Below are 15,973 nucleotides of genomic sequence, written 5' to 3' on the forward strand. Positions count from 1 at the left end.
TGACCTTTAATTAGGCTGAAACTAATCACTTTTAGCTCTGCAGGATCCTTGTCATGATTAATTATGACCAGATCAGGGTGTTTTGGAAACTTGTTCTCTCCAGCACGTCAAGATAAGATACCCACGCAATCTTAATTAGTGCTGGTCCACATGCACTTTTTAAAATTCAACTGAAAAAAAAAAGTCTTTGTATTAGGAACAAATAAACGGTTTTTACTCCAGTTTTATGTTATACTGCATGCAAGCAACAGGATGCTTGAGAAAAACTACTGCTTTGGAGAAAGGTAAAATTTACTTGCAGGGCTTTGGCCACAAATCAGAATAAATTATTTTTTTAATTAATTCAATTAATTAATTAAGTAGTACAATACTATTTAAGGAAGGTCAACATGTCTGATGAAATTACTGTGCATGCTCAATTCTCCAGAGTTAGTAACTTCTTCTCAAGCCCCTTTTTCATTTCACATGAAGTCTCAGGAGACCAAACATTTTTTTCCCCTGCATAGTTTCACTTCATTTGTGAAATTATATTACTTTCTTTTGTTGTATATTCTGCTTTAGTGAGATTGAAATCAGACTGAAAATCCTACTTCTTTCAACAGCATGCTAGGTAAATTTTCTTTTCCATTAAAGAAAAATTGATGTAGGTGAATTAAGTGTTTCTAGAATTGCCACATTGCCAGGAGAGCTGTAAGAAGTTGAACTCTGCCAATTCACTCAACTCAAAGCCATTATATTCCATATTATGGCTGCTCTCATTCTTAGACGCATACAAACCCTACCAGACGTGAAAAACTACAATAAGTAAAGTAATCCAGTGGCATCCATTGGATGAGAATCCATAAATCTTAATTTCCAATAAAACATTTCCAATAAAACTTCTTTATTGTCATGTTTTACATAATGAACAACTCCATCCCCTTAGCCCTAAATGCAGATACTGCAGACTTCTCAATACACCTTATAAACAGCATAAACTGGAAAGAAGAGGAAGTATAAATTAGCATATCCCTACTGTACATAAATTGAATTGTTCTGACTTCTACAGCTGAGGGAACTACAGTAGTTAAACATTTTGTCAGAACAAAAAAGCAAACATAGATTTGATTTTGAGGGAAGGAATTGCATCTCACAACCACAGTGCTTTTCAGTCTTCATCTGTTTCAGCACACTTTCAAAGCAGAACTATTCCTTGGACTAGCCATTCCCTGGACAGCAGAGCTTCACATCTTTCCATTGTTTCTCCAGCTTTCTGGAGGGAGAAGTTACTGCTTCCAGTGGTGAAGGCAAGAGAAATTTGAAGTACTCAAATTTCTACAGTGCAGAGGTGTGACTGCAGGTCAAGTAAACCTGAGCAAACAATCATTAGACTAACCAGCTGGCTACCAACTTCTCTCCCAAGGTGATACTCAGCCCTATGCTGCAAGCCCTGTATCCCAGTTGGGATTGAACCAGCTTGTTTGTAGCTCGAGCTGATTTGGGCACACCTACTAACACTGCAGAGCTTATTGTTGTAGTTCCAAAAGACTTGTAGTTTAACCGGTAGTCATTTGCTTAGCAAAGAGTTCTTTTTAGTTGCTTTTTATCACTTCAGTAGAAACTGAAGCCGAGTAATATTGCTGAAAAACTGAATGGTATATCTGTAGCTAGACCAACGAGACACACTCATCATGCTCCACACTTACATATATAAATATTCCTCAGCCCATGGTCCACAAGGCATCCAAAGACTGCAAGACAATTTCAGAAAGATTCATTTATACATAGAACTAGAAGTAGTTAAATATTTAGTTATTCCTAATTTTTATTTTGTTGCACATAAAAATTAGCCTTGCAAAGCTGCACAAAGTTGCTGTGCTTCCCATCTCTCCAAGTTAAATAGCTCTTAGCTTAGGCTTTTTTTTTCTTCACTTGTGTACTAGTACAACTTGATTTATTTCAGCAGTCACCTTGATTTGTCCTAAGTTAAATGAGCAGGGAAGCAAATGTGACAGATTTAGTTACTTGAATAAGTAGAAAAATAACCTCCATGCAAGAGGTGATATTAGAATGTAGGGAAAAGGTCAGCACATAACAAAGTAGGGAACCATTGAATATCCTAGGGATAGAAGAAAATATGTCACTTCACTGTATTTGCCATTCCTTTGTGGGAGAATATCCTTACTTTGTTCTCACAATGTTCTTCTAAGCCCTGCTCAAAACTCTCCGCCATTTCTTTTAGCTTTTTTTGCCTTTTAAACGTGAGTTCACCAAGATTTGTATAGCCTTCTAGCACTAATGTAGCCTGTAGTGCTACAGAACATCAAGGAATTGTTCAAATTGGTGAATAAATACATAAAAAAAGCAGTGATCTGGAAGCTGACTCTGTTTGCAGAGAATAATTGAGTAGGTTTGTTTTGTCAACACATGAATAAATCAATTAAAATGATTTAACCAAGTTCAGTGGAATCCGTTGATGCCTGAAGTGAATGAAGGTGTTGTATTCAAAAGATTACATAGGACTTTTCAGCAATTGAAATAGTGAATTAAAATAGTACACTGTGGGTGAGTAGTCTTGTAGTGAGTAGGCAGCAACAATTTGTACAGTCCAAGCTGAGCACTGTTGGTGAGTGATTTTAATTCACACAGTGTTGTAATTGAAGAAGGAATTGTGTCAAAGCTAACTGAAAGGCTCAGCCTAATATTTAAAAGGTAAAGATAGGGTTTGGAGTTATCCCATACAGAGGGGATACACTGTTGCAGTAACAGTTTTGTACTAGTCTGTATAGCTATTGAATTGCAAGATTTAAACTGAAATTTTCTTTCATGTGGCAGTGAAAGCCTCCACATCCCCCAACCCCATGTATGTGTTATTCTGTTTCTTCTGATCTCTTGGTAAGATAAATGGCTAGCTCCTTGCAAGTCTGTCTCAAATTTAGCCTATCAGATGCTAACCAACCTTTAGTCCTTTCTTTGGGTTATTGTTTAGGTTTTTTGTTTATTTTGTTTTGTTGTTGTTCTGTGTGTGTGTGAGCTACCTGCTTATTTCAGCAGGGAAAGGAGAAGTGAAAAGAGATTAATGGTTAACAGCTCATTATTAAGAAAACAGACATGCAGATTACACAAAATGAAATCAGTTAACAGCCAAGAATTACATAGTCCCTGATAATATAATTATTTTTCCTCAGCTTTAACATCAAAAGCATAAAAAAACACAATTTACTGTCATTTATAATTTCTTTTTGGAGATAGCAGTTCACTAAAATGTTATCTCATTTGACTTGGCAGAACAGAAAAGCATAAGAATTTAGATTAAAAGCCATTAAGTATTGAGAATTATCAACAGGCAAAGCAATAAACATTTTATAAATGAGTAAACATGAATGTGAGGTGAAGCAAAATATATTTTTTCCTCAGTTAGTAAAAGGGAGAAAATTATCTTTGTCAAAATTGTAAGTTCAGGTTCCTAGAAACTTAACTCTTTCATTTCTTTCCTTATATAATTTCATTAGCATGAGATATAGTTAGGGATGCTTTTTGCAGAGTGGATGGCATGTCTTTCTATCCAGAGCTAGCTGCTTTTCTATATGAGCCATCCACGTCTTATCTCAGATGGAAATCCTGATCAAGAGCCCTCCAAATCGAACACTTACTTTTGAAAATTTTGTCTATGATTTAACCCAGAAAGTTTGAAAGGCAGTGTGATTTAGGAGATTAAACATGAAACTCCTGCCACATGAGCTCAATTTAATTCTGCATTTGGGGTCTCATTAAATTTAGTCATTTCAAGGACAGCTTTGAAGCCCTTAACTCTACTACTACATTTGCACATTCAGTTACAATTCTGGGAAACATTTGTTGTATTTGTAGAATCACATCCAAATGTTTCACAGATAAGCCACTACTAAAGGTTATATGAAGTCTGTGGTTTTGCAGTTGTGTACTATTTGTAACCTTGACATAAGTCCAGATATTCTTCTTGGCTCTTCCTATCTCATCACCAGGTGACCTGAGTCATTCTGTGTGCCCAAAGTGATTGACTGGCCTCAATCAGATGTCAACAGTAAGCTGAAGAAATTCAGCCTGTTTGTAGGTATTCACATGCATTCACTGTGAATGTATGTACTGTTGTGAAATACAAGATGCATGATGTGAATAAGCTTCATTATGAAGTTACTTCTTGCCTTAATGCATAACAAAATGCCTTTTATCTCTGTGTGGATTCACTGTTTTCTAATACCTATATCTTCTAAAGGATATCCCCTTGTCTGAGAAGCACATTTCTAAAAAGAGAAGGCAGTACAGAAGTTGAAGGTTGAAACAAGAACCAATGAGGAGGAAAAACTAATTTCAATGAACCCTCATTTTTAGTACATAATTTTTTTTTCCTTTGTTTTATTAGCTAGTACTGAAGATTACTTAAATACCATTATCACTTAAGTGCTTAAAAGCAGGTTACTGGATTCAGTTTGCAATTATCATTCTGGAATTCTTATGAAATAGATGAGGAAATGCATACAATCAACTTTTCCCTATCTGTCCTGAGTTTATGACCTGAAGTATCTTCTAGTGACCAGTAGTGTCTTAAGAACATTGAAATTATTGAAGAATGCATGATCTTCTGAAATTCTTTCCTTAATATGACCCCTTAGCAAGCCTTTGGACTTCTGGTGAAGCTGAAGTGCTCTACAGCTTGACCAGAAGTTTTAATTCTTTTAATGAAATGCTATTGTATCCAAAGTTAACAAGTAACTATTACAAGTTAACAACTAACTGTGCCATTGCCTCCTGGAGATATTATGTAATAGAGTGGCTGGCATTTAAAATACAGTGCAACCAGCCTTTCTAGATGTATTTTCCTGCTTCACAATGTCATTATTCACTTTATTCTGATCTGCATGTAAGAACCATTTAATCATTTGAGTTTGAGGGAAAGCATTAATATTGCTCTTTGGATCTACAGTGAAATCTGATAAACTCTGTATTTCCCTTGGTTTTTTACAAAATTCTATATTTACTGCCTTGTTTGAAATTCAGATGCATTCAGCATTTTAATCTGAGACCATTTTATTTCTGCATATACCCTGTGGTATTTCTTTATGCTTGATGAATTTCTCTGGAGATTTTTTGAAAAGCTTTCAGATTGACTGCCAGGTACTACAAACAGGTTCATTCACTGTTGCAATCAGCTATTCTATTAATGGAATCAATTTGAATAAATTTCATTAAGTAAAAGTTCTACAAGCAAGAGATGACATATCAGTGAGTTCACAGAAACTATTCTGTATGTGTCCAAAAATAAGATGTTGGTAGCAATAGGATTTCTTAACGGTTTCATTATTTTCCTGTAGAAGATAGACTTAATAATATGTATCGTGCTGTCCTTGATTATGGACAGACTTACTGCTGTTTCATATTGAGTACTTTCCTTAGAGTACAAATAATTTTGTACAATTTTCTTAGCTTGAACTATTTTCTTTTCCTGAGCAGCTTGACCTAGTGGGTGCCAACCCTGTCCACAGCAACGGATTGGAACTGGTGGATGGGTTTTTAAGTCCCTTCCAACCCAAGCCATTCTGTGATTCTATGATTCTTGAGTCACACAGTAGAATTTAGTTTCACTTGCATTTTTTTCTTAAATGTAGACTTAGCATTTTTTCTAACAAACCTTACAAAGTTATTCCACTATGTTACTGCAAGTGCAATGTTAAACAGCATAGCCATCACATCGTATGTGTGAGCACACTGTACTGTTGGTGTTGCACTGACTTCATGGATTGTAATATTCTTAGTATTATGTGTTTGGGTTAAAGAACCCAGTGACCAGATGAGAAGAAGTTAGTATTATGATAGTCAGCACTGATGGTGGTTTATGTTGTGATTTGGGGCTGCAGCTGAGACCAGTAAGTGCAGGATTTGTGGCTTGCACAGAGCAGAATTTATAATAGTAGTTAAAGTGTTCTCTACAGTTGAAAATCACTCTTTTAGGGGCCTAGCAGCACTTGAACAGGGCTCCTATTGCTTTGCTTGTTTGCAGCATCTAGGAGATGAAAAGTAATACACTCAGTCCTGCTCATCTTCCATATTTTCGCCCAGCACTGTCATTTCTAAAGGCACTGTTGATTCCTGGATTTTTAGTCCTACTTTCTTGTCCTTTCACATCAATTTCAACAGAGGGCTGTAAAGTATTTTGCAAATGATTAAGTACCTGTGATTGATACATACTCGTATTTTTTCTGGGTAAGTATGTACCCACTTCAGTAGCACCAATGGTAAGTATGCAAAATAACTTGAATCTGTGGGGAGTGCAAGCAGAATGCTGTTCAATTTATTGTTAAACAAAATAGCATAACAGCAAGTAACAAAATACCTTCTTTAGGTTCTGTGCAAAAGATTTCCTAGTAAATAGTAATACAGGGTTGTCAGCATGCCATGCAAATGCTACCAGTTCTGAAGCAAAGTATGTTGTAAAGTGATTAGTTGCCATAGGTGGAACTCTGTTTGCTTAAGAATAAAGTTCCTTAACACCTTGCCTCAGATCTTTTGAGATTGTAATAGAAATGCCACAGAATCCTCTAGACTCCTAACTGTTTAAGACCCAAGAAGATATAAGAATTTATTGTATTCAGGAGCATGCAGTAAAGGCAGAAGAATTAGCTTGTTTGGAAAGGCTAGAAAAGCTCAGAGAAAAGACAGTTTACAGTGACAGAATTTTTAAAATGTGGCGTAGGATACAGAGATTAGAAACATGGAATCTGAGTTTACATTAAATCCCAGGATTTAGAGGCTTGAATTCTAAAATAAAGAAACAGCAGCAGTGAGAACTCAAACCATTTAGCATTAGTGTTGACAAGATAAGCCACATCCACAACAAAACAGTTCATTAAGACAGCATAAATCCTACTTTTTATTATAACAGGAACTGGTAACTATAATAATTAAGAAAGTGAGATCCTTCCTTTGAGACAGGATATACCTGTGCAGCAGATTGTCTCTGCAGTGATGTGTACAGCCCATGGCTCTTCCCTTCTAACGGAGCACATTTCAACCAGTAATTTAGAATGCACTTTTCAGTGTTTCCCAATGCCTAGTTTAGTTATTTAATCTGGGAGGTTTTAGCAGAGCAGACATAGCTATAGTCAGTACCTACACAGTAAGCATTTGCTGGCAGCTATCCAGAATTCTTTGGAATGCAATTTCTTGTAAAACCACTTTTAGTTTATTGAGGAATGGTCACTTAACATTGACTCTCCACTGCCCTATTCCTGTGCTGCCAGAAACACTTTGAGATCAAGTTTCCAATGCATCTACACAGCCTTGGCCACAAAATATAGCCCTGCCAACCAGACCGTTTCCTAGTAAGAAAAGGCTCTGTATGAAGAAATAAATCACTGTTCAGATGTTGCCCTAATGATACTGTCATGTCCACATTGTGAGCAGTAGCCAGAAATGAGACAAGTGTTACCAGAAATGAGATATCCAGCTGGTGTGTCTTCAACTGTTGGTTCTGTCCAGGACCCAGTTTCTGGAGCAAGTAGCCCAATATGAAAGGATTCTGAACACTTTGAGATTAAACAAAGTTCATGGGATCTGGATTCTGAAAACACTGCATGTTTTTGCTTTTAATAGGTAAGAGAATGGAAGAAATCAAGACAGCAGATCTTGAAGGTGTAGTGAGCACTTTTGATAATGTTGTGCCTTGATTTTATCCATAAGAGGAGTTTGCTGCAGGAAGCTGTAGAGCTAAGCTATTTATTGTTTGTGAAACAGCTCATTAATATGGTGATTAGCATTCTACATCACAGCAGGAAAATAATAATTTTGTATTCAGTGCACATCTTGCAAACTTTACGTTAAATGAGAAATACAAAATATTTTCTTCTTAAAATGTGCCCACTTGATGAGTATTGATAAGCCTAAACACTGAACAGATAAAGATCTTGTGAAAACGGTATGTGAACCCAAAATTTATCAGTATGGGGGTATATGCACAGAGCCAGATTTTACATGCAACCAAATTGTGTTCATTTTTTGTTTCTGAGTGCTCAACTTTGTAAATTTATCATCCTTTTTTTTATTTCCTTCTTTTTTTTTTCCTAATTTTGTTTTTATGATACCACATCTAAGAGTGCATTCTTACAGAATAGCGTGTTACATCAGCGTGCCACCCAAAACCAGATAAGTTCACTTGACATTTTTATGTATATGAGCTGCAAACAAATGTTTTCGACATTTAGATAAAAACATCTGTACTTCTATTGAGAGATTCTGGATTTTGATCACTTAAGAGATTGTGATTAAAACCATATTTAAAGAAAGACAACCGCCAGAAGACTTGAAGTACTTGTTTTTGCTACAGAAATGCTGCAAAGAGTTTTAAAAATATTAGCTGTATTTTAAAAGAAAATAAATAGATCTTAGTATTTTCAACAGGGCTGAGTGATTTACAATGAAAGCAAAACCACACAGACAATAAAGCTTTTTTGATTGCTGTGACAATGTTGAAGTCACACAAAACCAGCTCTTCATCCTGATGGTGTGCTGCAGTGTCTATGTGACCTTTCCATGCCTTTGTTTTGTCTCTTCCTCTAAGGAGAGCTACCTGCACTCAGTTATTCTCCTCAGGGATTACCTCAAATTTCTAGCAAGTTTCCAAACACAGCTTGTGTCATGTCACTGTGTATTTGACATTGAAATTGCAGGTTTTGTAAAGGTTTAGTAGCTTGGATACCATCTGACTAAATTGCCCAAACTCTTCTTGCGAATGACGCAGCCTCAGCAATTGAAAACCACTCACATGAGACCAGTTTTAATAGAACCACCAACAGATGTTTGTTTTCCTAGGCTTGAAGCTGTTCTGCATCAGGATGGATTTGAATAATTCTGTCCTTCCAGAAGTCATTAAGGAGAGTCGTATTTTAGAGCAATAACTACTAACATGATCAGTGTCAGCTTTGTCTGTCTATATGCTGTACTGCTCCTTTTAACTTGTCCTTACTTTGCAGTTGCAGGTGGACAACAGTTAGGGTTCAGAATCTCATGCTAATGCCACTATGGCATTTTAAATACTCTTGTGCACTTTAAACCAAAACACCTATGTTGTTACAAGCTCCATTTACAGAGTCTGCTATAACTCAAGCATTACTGGCATTGGATTTTATCTCTAGGTGTCACTACACATTATACATTAACTGAAGCATGATTCCCTCACTGGTATCACACAGCATGCAGTGAAGTAGCTGCAAAGGGCCATGAGGTTTGATTTCTCACCTGTCTCACTTTGTCCCCCTCGTAGGAGCTGTATTCTAAAGCTTCCCATGCTTTAGCAGAGTTGGTGAATGAGCTGTTTCTTCAAACACTGCCTGTTGTGACCGGCCTCTCTGTAAGAGAATGTGAACTTCTGAAAGAGGACTGGCAGGAGAATGTGGTCCCTCAGCTGGAGAAGTGGGACAGCCACCGCCAGAAACGCTGGAAGCTTTTCCAGGAACAGATACTGCAAGAAAAAAAGGTAGGAAACTGGGACGTTAGGGTCTAAAAATGGAATATGGAAAGAAATAATCTGTATATAAACCTGTATATAAATACACAGACCAGAACCAGACTCAGGATGGGCAGTTTGAGCTGCTGTAAGGAGTGAATATATATGCTGTGCGTGTAGACTCTCACAGAGAGTCAGAGAGTAATTACTGAACATCTGTCCACAGTGTTTGACAGCTTTGTCAGCACATAAACATTTTTTGGCAAGTGTTCTGTCTTAATTCCACAGCGTCCTCAACTCTTGAACATCTACAGAAACAGTTCAAAAAAAAAAAAACCTTCATCAGTTTACAGGAAAGGAGGCATTACATGATTCTTATGTACATACTTCTTAATCATTTCTATGTATTAATACTATAATTACTAGAAACATTCTACATAAAACGCTCTTTAACTCTGATGAGGTGAAGGAACACATGTCCATATTTCTTATTCTGTTTGTGCCCTGCACATAGAGGGCAGTGAGACAAGAGAAAAGCAACAGAGTGATACAAGAGAAAAGCAACAGAAATAAATCAGTGTTAGGGCTCCTCTGCTCTGATCCTTCCACAAACCCATTGAATGTCAGACATTGCACAGGGTGAGAGAGGACATAGTTTTACTAGTAGATGGATGTAGTTTAACTGTAGAGAATGTAGATCTCAAGTTTAGAGCTTATTCCAAAGACTCTGTACGCATTCCTCCAGTACTATCATTGGACACAGTATGTACGAAGATTGAGTGGAGGAACTAAGACCCTAGCATGGTTTCTCAAGGGATTAAAAGGATTGTTTCAGCTCCAGCAGCCGGTTGATGGAGAATAGTTCCTTGGACAGAACTGTATGATTAATGCATTACATTTGAATTCAGATGTTCCAGTAATGGCCAAGCATAGGATAGTTAGATTTAAAAGCTGATTTTCTATATTTTCAGTGTACTGTAGCATTCATAATATAAAGCAGATGGCTTTCTAGTTGGGCAAAAAAAAAAAAAAGAAAAAAAAAAAGAGTTTACTGACATCATTAACAGTAATTACTGAGCTATAAAGGAATTCATCTCAATAAGTACATAGCCTTCACATTGGTCTCTGGGTCACCAGCAGTATAGCTGGGCATTCTTCAACATAAAAATTGCATGATCAACAGGTAGGGCTTTCCTAAGAAGTGATTCTGTGCAATAAATTTCTAGGAGAGAGTTTCTCCTACTGGGAAAATGGATGACTCTTCAAGAGGAGTTTAAACGTTTAAATAGGTAGTTTTTTTTCACTTACATATGTGGTTTTTGAAGAAGTTTGAACTAAACTGGAAGAAAGACTGCTCTATCTCTAAAGAGAGTTTGTAGGGAAACAGATACTCCATCAAGGCTAGGCTGGTATATTTTCCTGTATAAGCTAGTGTATCACACAATTAACTATATTTCATTTAAATGCAAAATGCATTTTTTGACTCTTTCCCAGTATTAACACAGTGACATGTATTTAAATAGTGAGCTGACACCCATATCCTACTGAAAAAAGCACTTGGTTTCCACCTTTATAAAAGGAGGGATCAAACACTTGTGACAGGTGACTAGGATATTTGGGAGATTCCACAGATGTTGCGGTGCTGATGACTAAAGGTCCATAAATCAATATTTATATTGACAGGCCTTTTAATTTATCAGGCATTTTCCAGCAATAAATATGTCTCTCATTTGCTTTTTGACAAATATACAGTAAAGAATTGCACAGTCTTTATAGCCTTAGGAAGCCTAGCAAAGAAGGGTTTTCACCAGATTATTTAAGCTTTCCAAGGTGGCTCAAAAAGAGATTTTTCCCATTTACCTGAACTATGTTTGTTTGAGATTATCTTTATGCATTTATACATATCTGGAATATGATGACCTTTGGGGAAACAGAATCTCTTTTATGCATGAAAATTAAAATTCAGTTTCATATTTAACTTTTACCTTATAAGCTTCAGAATATGAGCGAGGCAAACAGAAATAATTGACTAATGAAAATAAATCGTGAACATTTTCCCATGTATCTCCTGCCTCATGATTTCCCTGGAAGAGCACTGCCATCTGTTACTCAGAGCAGGCTGCTGCAGTAGAGTAGGTACTTGCTTGGCATTCAGTATGCATCACACACCATCTACAGGCTGTTAGAAAGAAATTGCTTTCCTTCAATTTCCTGAAGAATCTATGCTAAAAATGTCATAGAGCTTCGCAAGAAAGTGAGCTTACTTGGATCTAATTTACTGTTGTATCTGAGATCTAACTCAAAGTATTTTATGGGTTTCATTACCTACCAAAGGCATATTCCGTGTATTTATTGCCAAAGAATAATGCTTAATGTTAGCTCTGCTCCAGAAGGTCTGACAATGGACTTGTTGCCAGGAGACAAAGCAGTGAGAAACTTACAGAGACAAAATGGGGTGAGGAGTTTTCCATCCATTCCCACATCATTGCTTGGCACCCCTAGAGGCCAATCAGCAGCTGCTTATTAGCTTTGACATGGGGTGCTTTTTATTGCTTTCTCTTTGTTTTTCAGATACTAATTTATTTCATAGTGATAGGAATGGCTTATCTTTTCAAATAGCCAAACATTCCGTGGAGCTTTGCTTCCCCAGTTAACATGATTTTGGCCTCGGTTTTACTGCAGCTTAGGAATCAGAGACCCCAGCTGTTCTCCAGACACTGACTGTGCAGCATGGTCATTTTCTCCATTCTTTACTAATCTGTCATTCTTTAACAGTATTTTGGAATCACGTTGTAGAGGACAATTGCTGGGATGGGAAGGAAAGTGGTGGAGGATGCCAGGTCAGGGGAGCTGAGAGCTGCCTTGTGCCACGGTCAGCTCAGGCCCAGGCTGACTTTCTAAGGGCCATTTTGATTCCCCACTCAGTGCTGACAACACCAAGACATAGAGGTGTAGAGGAAAAAACACAGCTCAGGTATAGGAATCCTGTCTAAAAGTGCTGAATCTCAAAGCGATGTAAGGATAAAGAAAGCTTTGAAAGGCTGCTGGCAACTTATCCTGGTGTTGGAAGAGCAGTGCAGTGCACTGAATCACCTTTTCACAGAATCACAGAATCACAGAATGGCCAGGGTTGGAAGGGACCTCAAGGATCATGAATCTGCAACCCCCCTGCCATAGGCAGGGCCACCAACCTCTCCATTTAAATACTAGACCAGACTGCCCAGGGCCCCATCCAACCTGGCCTTAAACACCTCTAGGGGTGGGGCATCACCTTTTCTTCTTTCTTGATGAAATAATTGCCTCTGTTTTGCTACTTACAAGTCAGAAGCCAGCAGCCTCAAATTAAGATTCCCAGGGGATCTTCAGTGTAGCATGTGTGGTTTTTTTTGCTGTTTTGGGGATAGAAAATACCTAGCCCTCTAGGTCCATCCCATTGAGCAGCTGAAGTGTTACTTGCAGTAAAGAATATGGTATTCTCTTCCTGCTCCCAATTAGTCACAGAATCACAAAATTGTAGAGGTTGGAATGGACCTCTGGAGATCACCTAGTCCAAACCCCTAAAGCAGGTTCCCTACAGTAGCTCACACAGGTAGGTGTCCATGTTGGTTTTCAATACCTCCAGAGAAGGAGACTCCACCACCTTTCTGAACAACCTGTGCTCTGTCACCTTCACAGTAAAGAAATTCTTTCTCATGTTCAGATGGCACTTCCTGTGTTCTGGTTTGTTCCCCTCGTCCCTTGTTCTGTCACTGGACAGCACTGAAAGGAGTCCAGCCCCAAGCACTTGGCTCTTGCCCATTAGATATAGGGCACGCTGCTGGCTCATGGTGAACAATTTCCTAGAGACCTTTAGAGGCCAAACACTGATTTAATATTTGGTTCAGATCTCAAATCTTCCTTATTTACCATCTCTAATTAAATGTGTAATAACTGTTCTCTGACTACTTACTAGCTAATGCACTTCTCCTTTTAAGTTCAATAATAGTGCATAGGGGATACTTTTTGTTGTATGTGGCTTTCTACTGATCTCAGAGAGAGTGAAGAGGTAATTTTTGCATACAGCCTATGTTAGGTGCAGTCTCAGTTAGAAGGTGGCTCATTCTTTCTCTTTATAAGAAAGTCTACATTCTCTATTGCAGAACTATTCTATTCCTTTTCCAATTCCTGCTATAGTCCCTGTCTTTGTTATCTATCACACTGAGTGGGTTTTTTGGATAGGATATACCACCACCAGCAGAGGTGTTGCATTTTTGTTCCTTGACTGTAATATTGTATCATCTACAAATCCTGAAAACCGCTCCTGCCTTATGTTATTTGGGGACCCACTTCTGTACACTGTTGGAGAGTAGGTAGGAAGACAGGCCCTCAAGATAAACAGCTGTATGAATAAGCAAGTTTCTAAAAACAATGGGAAGCTACATCTGAGCCATAGGCAGTCTCTTATTGAATAGTCTCCTGTAGAAAATTAAGAAGTCTTTTTCAGCCCTCTTTTAACTGTTAAAAGAGACAATAAAACACATAGTGTGCTGACTCAGGTTGGTTAACCAAAACCTTAATGGACATCTGCAGAGAGGTGTGAAGCACTAGGAAACTATATCCACAGAGCTGCTAAAGGGAAATACTAATACAGCTATTATTTTGAGGAAATATTTTATATCTGTCATTATGATACCTGGAGACATGGTAGACCTCAATGTATCATTTGCAATATGCAGTTAGAGATAACATTGTGCTTGAGTGGGCTCTTTGATTTTAAGAATGACCCTGGCTCAAATTAGCTGAGGTCTCACTTCCCGTGCACATCTTGCAGCTCTGTGTGAGAGCAACCAAGAGTACTCTGCACTTCTGTGCAGGCTTCTGTGCTGTGTCTCTCATGGTCTTTCCATCTGTAACACAGACTGGCAGTCCATCCTTCTCAGGCGTCTTGCACAGGAGAACATGCTCTGGTAAGGTTTTCTCCATGGAGAGGGTTCAGTTGTATGTACTGCTGAGTATGGTGCAGAAAATGCACTATCCAGGAAAGAAATACATTTTTCTTTTACAGCCAGAGAATATCTGGTTTCTGATGTTCTGCACTTCCCTGGGGCGTTAATTCTGTGTTCACACATAAAGCCTCTCCTGCACAGATTGGTGCTTCCCAAGGAAAAGACTATCTAATCCAATGTGAAGGCCCAGGATCATTCCTAATTCCTTGCACTAAGAGGGGCTGCAATGCACACCTACTTTTTTGCTGCACATATTGATCTGGTGAAATCTTGCTGTCTACAATAACATAAAATTTACTTCCTCATGTTGTGCATGAGGCTGGGACATGAAGTGAAGCTGTCAGAGAGCTTGAGTATTATATTTAATTTAGGGCTCTGTGTATGCCTGCAAGTTACCTGCTTACATTCAGCTGCCGGCTTAGCCTGAAATGTACTTTTCATCTCACAGTAATGGAGTTTGGACCTTACAGTCATTTCATCTTATGGCCTACTATTCATTAAATTCTGGCAATACAATAAACAAAATCTATATCTCCAAAAGTTTAGTACAATGAAAAGTCCATCAAAACATTTAAAGATTCTTTGATTAAGTATCGCCTTGAAGGAGCTGTAAACGTACAGTCAAAAAACCTAATCACAAAATCTCTATTTTTTTTCACTGTGTAATATACAAGAAAGTGTGGTGGAGGATGATTATCTTTGTTTTGTTAGGTTAAAGTAAAAACTACGTCTTTACTAGCAAAAAAAGTCAAACAGAAAGCCCACTGCAACTTGCTGATAAGAGCTGATGCAAAATGTTGTGCCACATTGTCCTTTTTTCATTGTTCCTCTATTGCTGAAATGGGAAAATCTGTAGGACAAAGGAAAAGAGGGAATTACTATTTTTAACAAAAATAAAAATAAACTCGTGATTCATCATATGGGGATCAAAGAGATGAAAATGATAGTATCGAGACTGTGATTTTTTCTCTGCTTTTAGCTATGGATAAATGAATACGCTCTCGCTTCTGTGATACAAAAGCACCTGTCTGAGAAACAAGAAAAGATAATGCAAGGCGTCATGAGCAGACTGGGCTGCCTCAGTGATGAGTAAGTAAGATTTTATCAGTAAGCAGTGTGGTAAATCTGCAGTGCTGCAAATACAGATAAATACCTGTGTACGTTATGTTGCAGAAAGCAGTGCTGAGGGATTCTGAGCATCCTCAAACGGAGAGACAGTTAATGTATGTTTAATCTTGATGAGTAAAAAAACTATTAAAAAGAATGAAGACCAGACTCTTTATAAGTCTAATGTCTTCTCTGATTAGTCAATTGATATGCATTCTGAGTATTTATTGCTATGTTTGTGAGTAATTCCTAATCTTGAACTAGCTTCACTTTGCTCTCTGTACTCATTGGAGTAATATCCTTCAGCATAAAATGTTCAGTCTGGCACCAATCAGCTCTGTTTTTGCTTTCTGCTATTAGGATACCATGGAAGTGACTCCTCTCTTGCATTCTCTATCTGTACTCACTAATGAAACTTTCAGTT

At 37.7% G+C, this 15,973-nt stretch overlaps 1 protein-coding gene across 4 annotated transcripts in view; it reads left to right on the forward strand.

The window, feature by feature from the left end:
- Nucleotides 1-15,973, forward strand: part of EVC (EvC ciliary complex subunit 1) — a 53,368-nt gene that overhangs the window by 22,937 nt on the left and 14,458 nt on the right. For all 4 annotated transcript variants that reach the window (XM_090139668.1, XM_090139667.1, XM_090139666.1 and 1 more), the window contains exons 12-13: nt 9,275-9,487; nt 15,422-15,531. In XM_090139668.1, coding sequence (XP_089995794.1) covers nt 9,275-9,487; nt 15,422-15,531 — 323 coding nt within the window. The remainder of the gene's footprint in view (nt 1-9,274; nt 9,488-15,421; nt 15,532-15,973) is intronic.

Source organism: Phasianus colchicus, chromosome 4, assembly GCF_987193195.1.
Source record: "Phasianus colchicus chromosome 4, bPhaCol1.hap1.1, whole genome shotgun sequence".
Classification (NCBI taxonomy): domain Eukaryota; kingdom Metazoa; phylum Chordata; class Aves; order Galliformes; family Phasianidae; genus Phasianus; species Phasianus colchicus.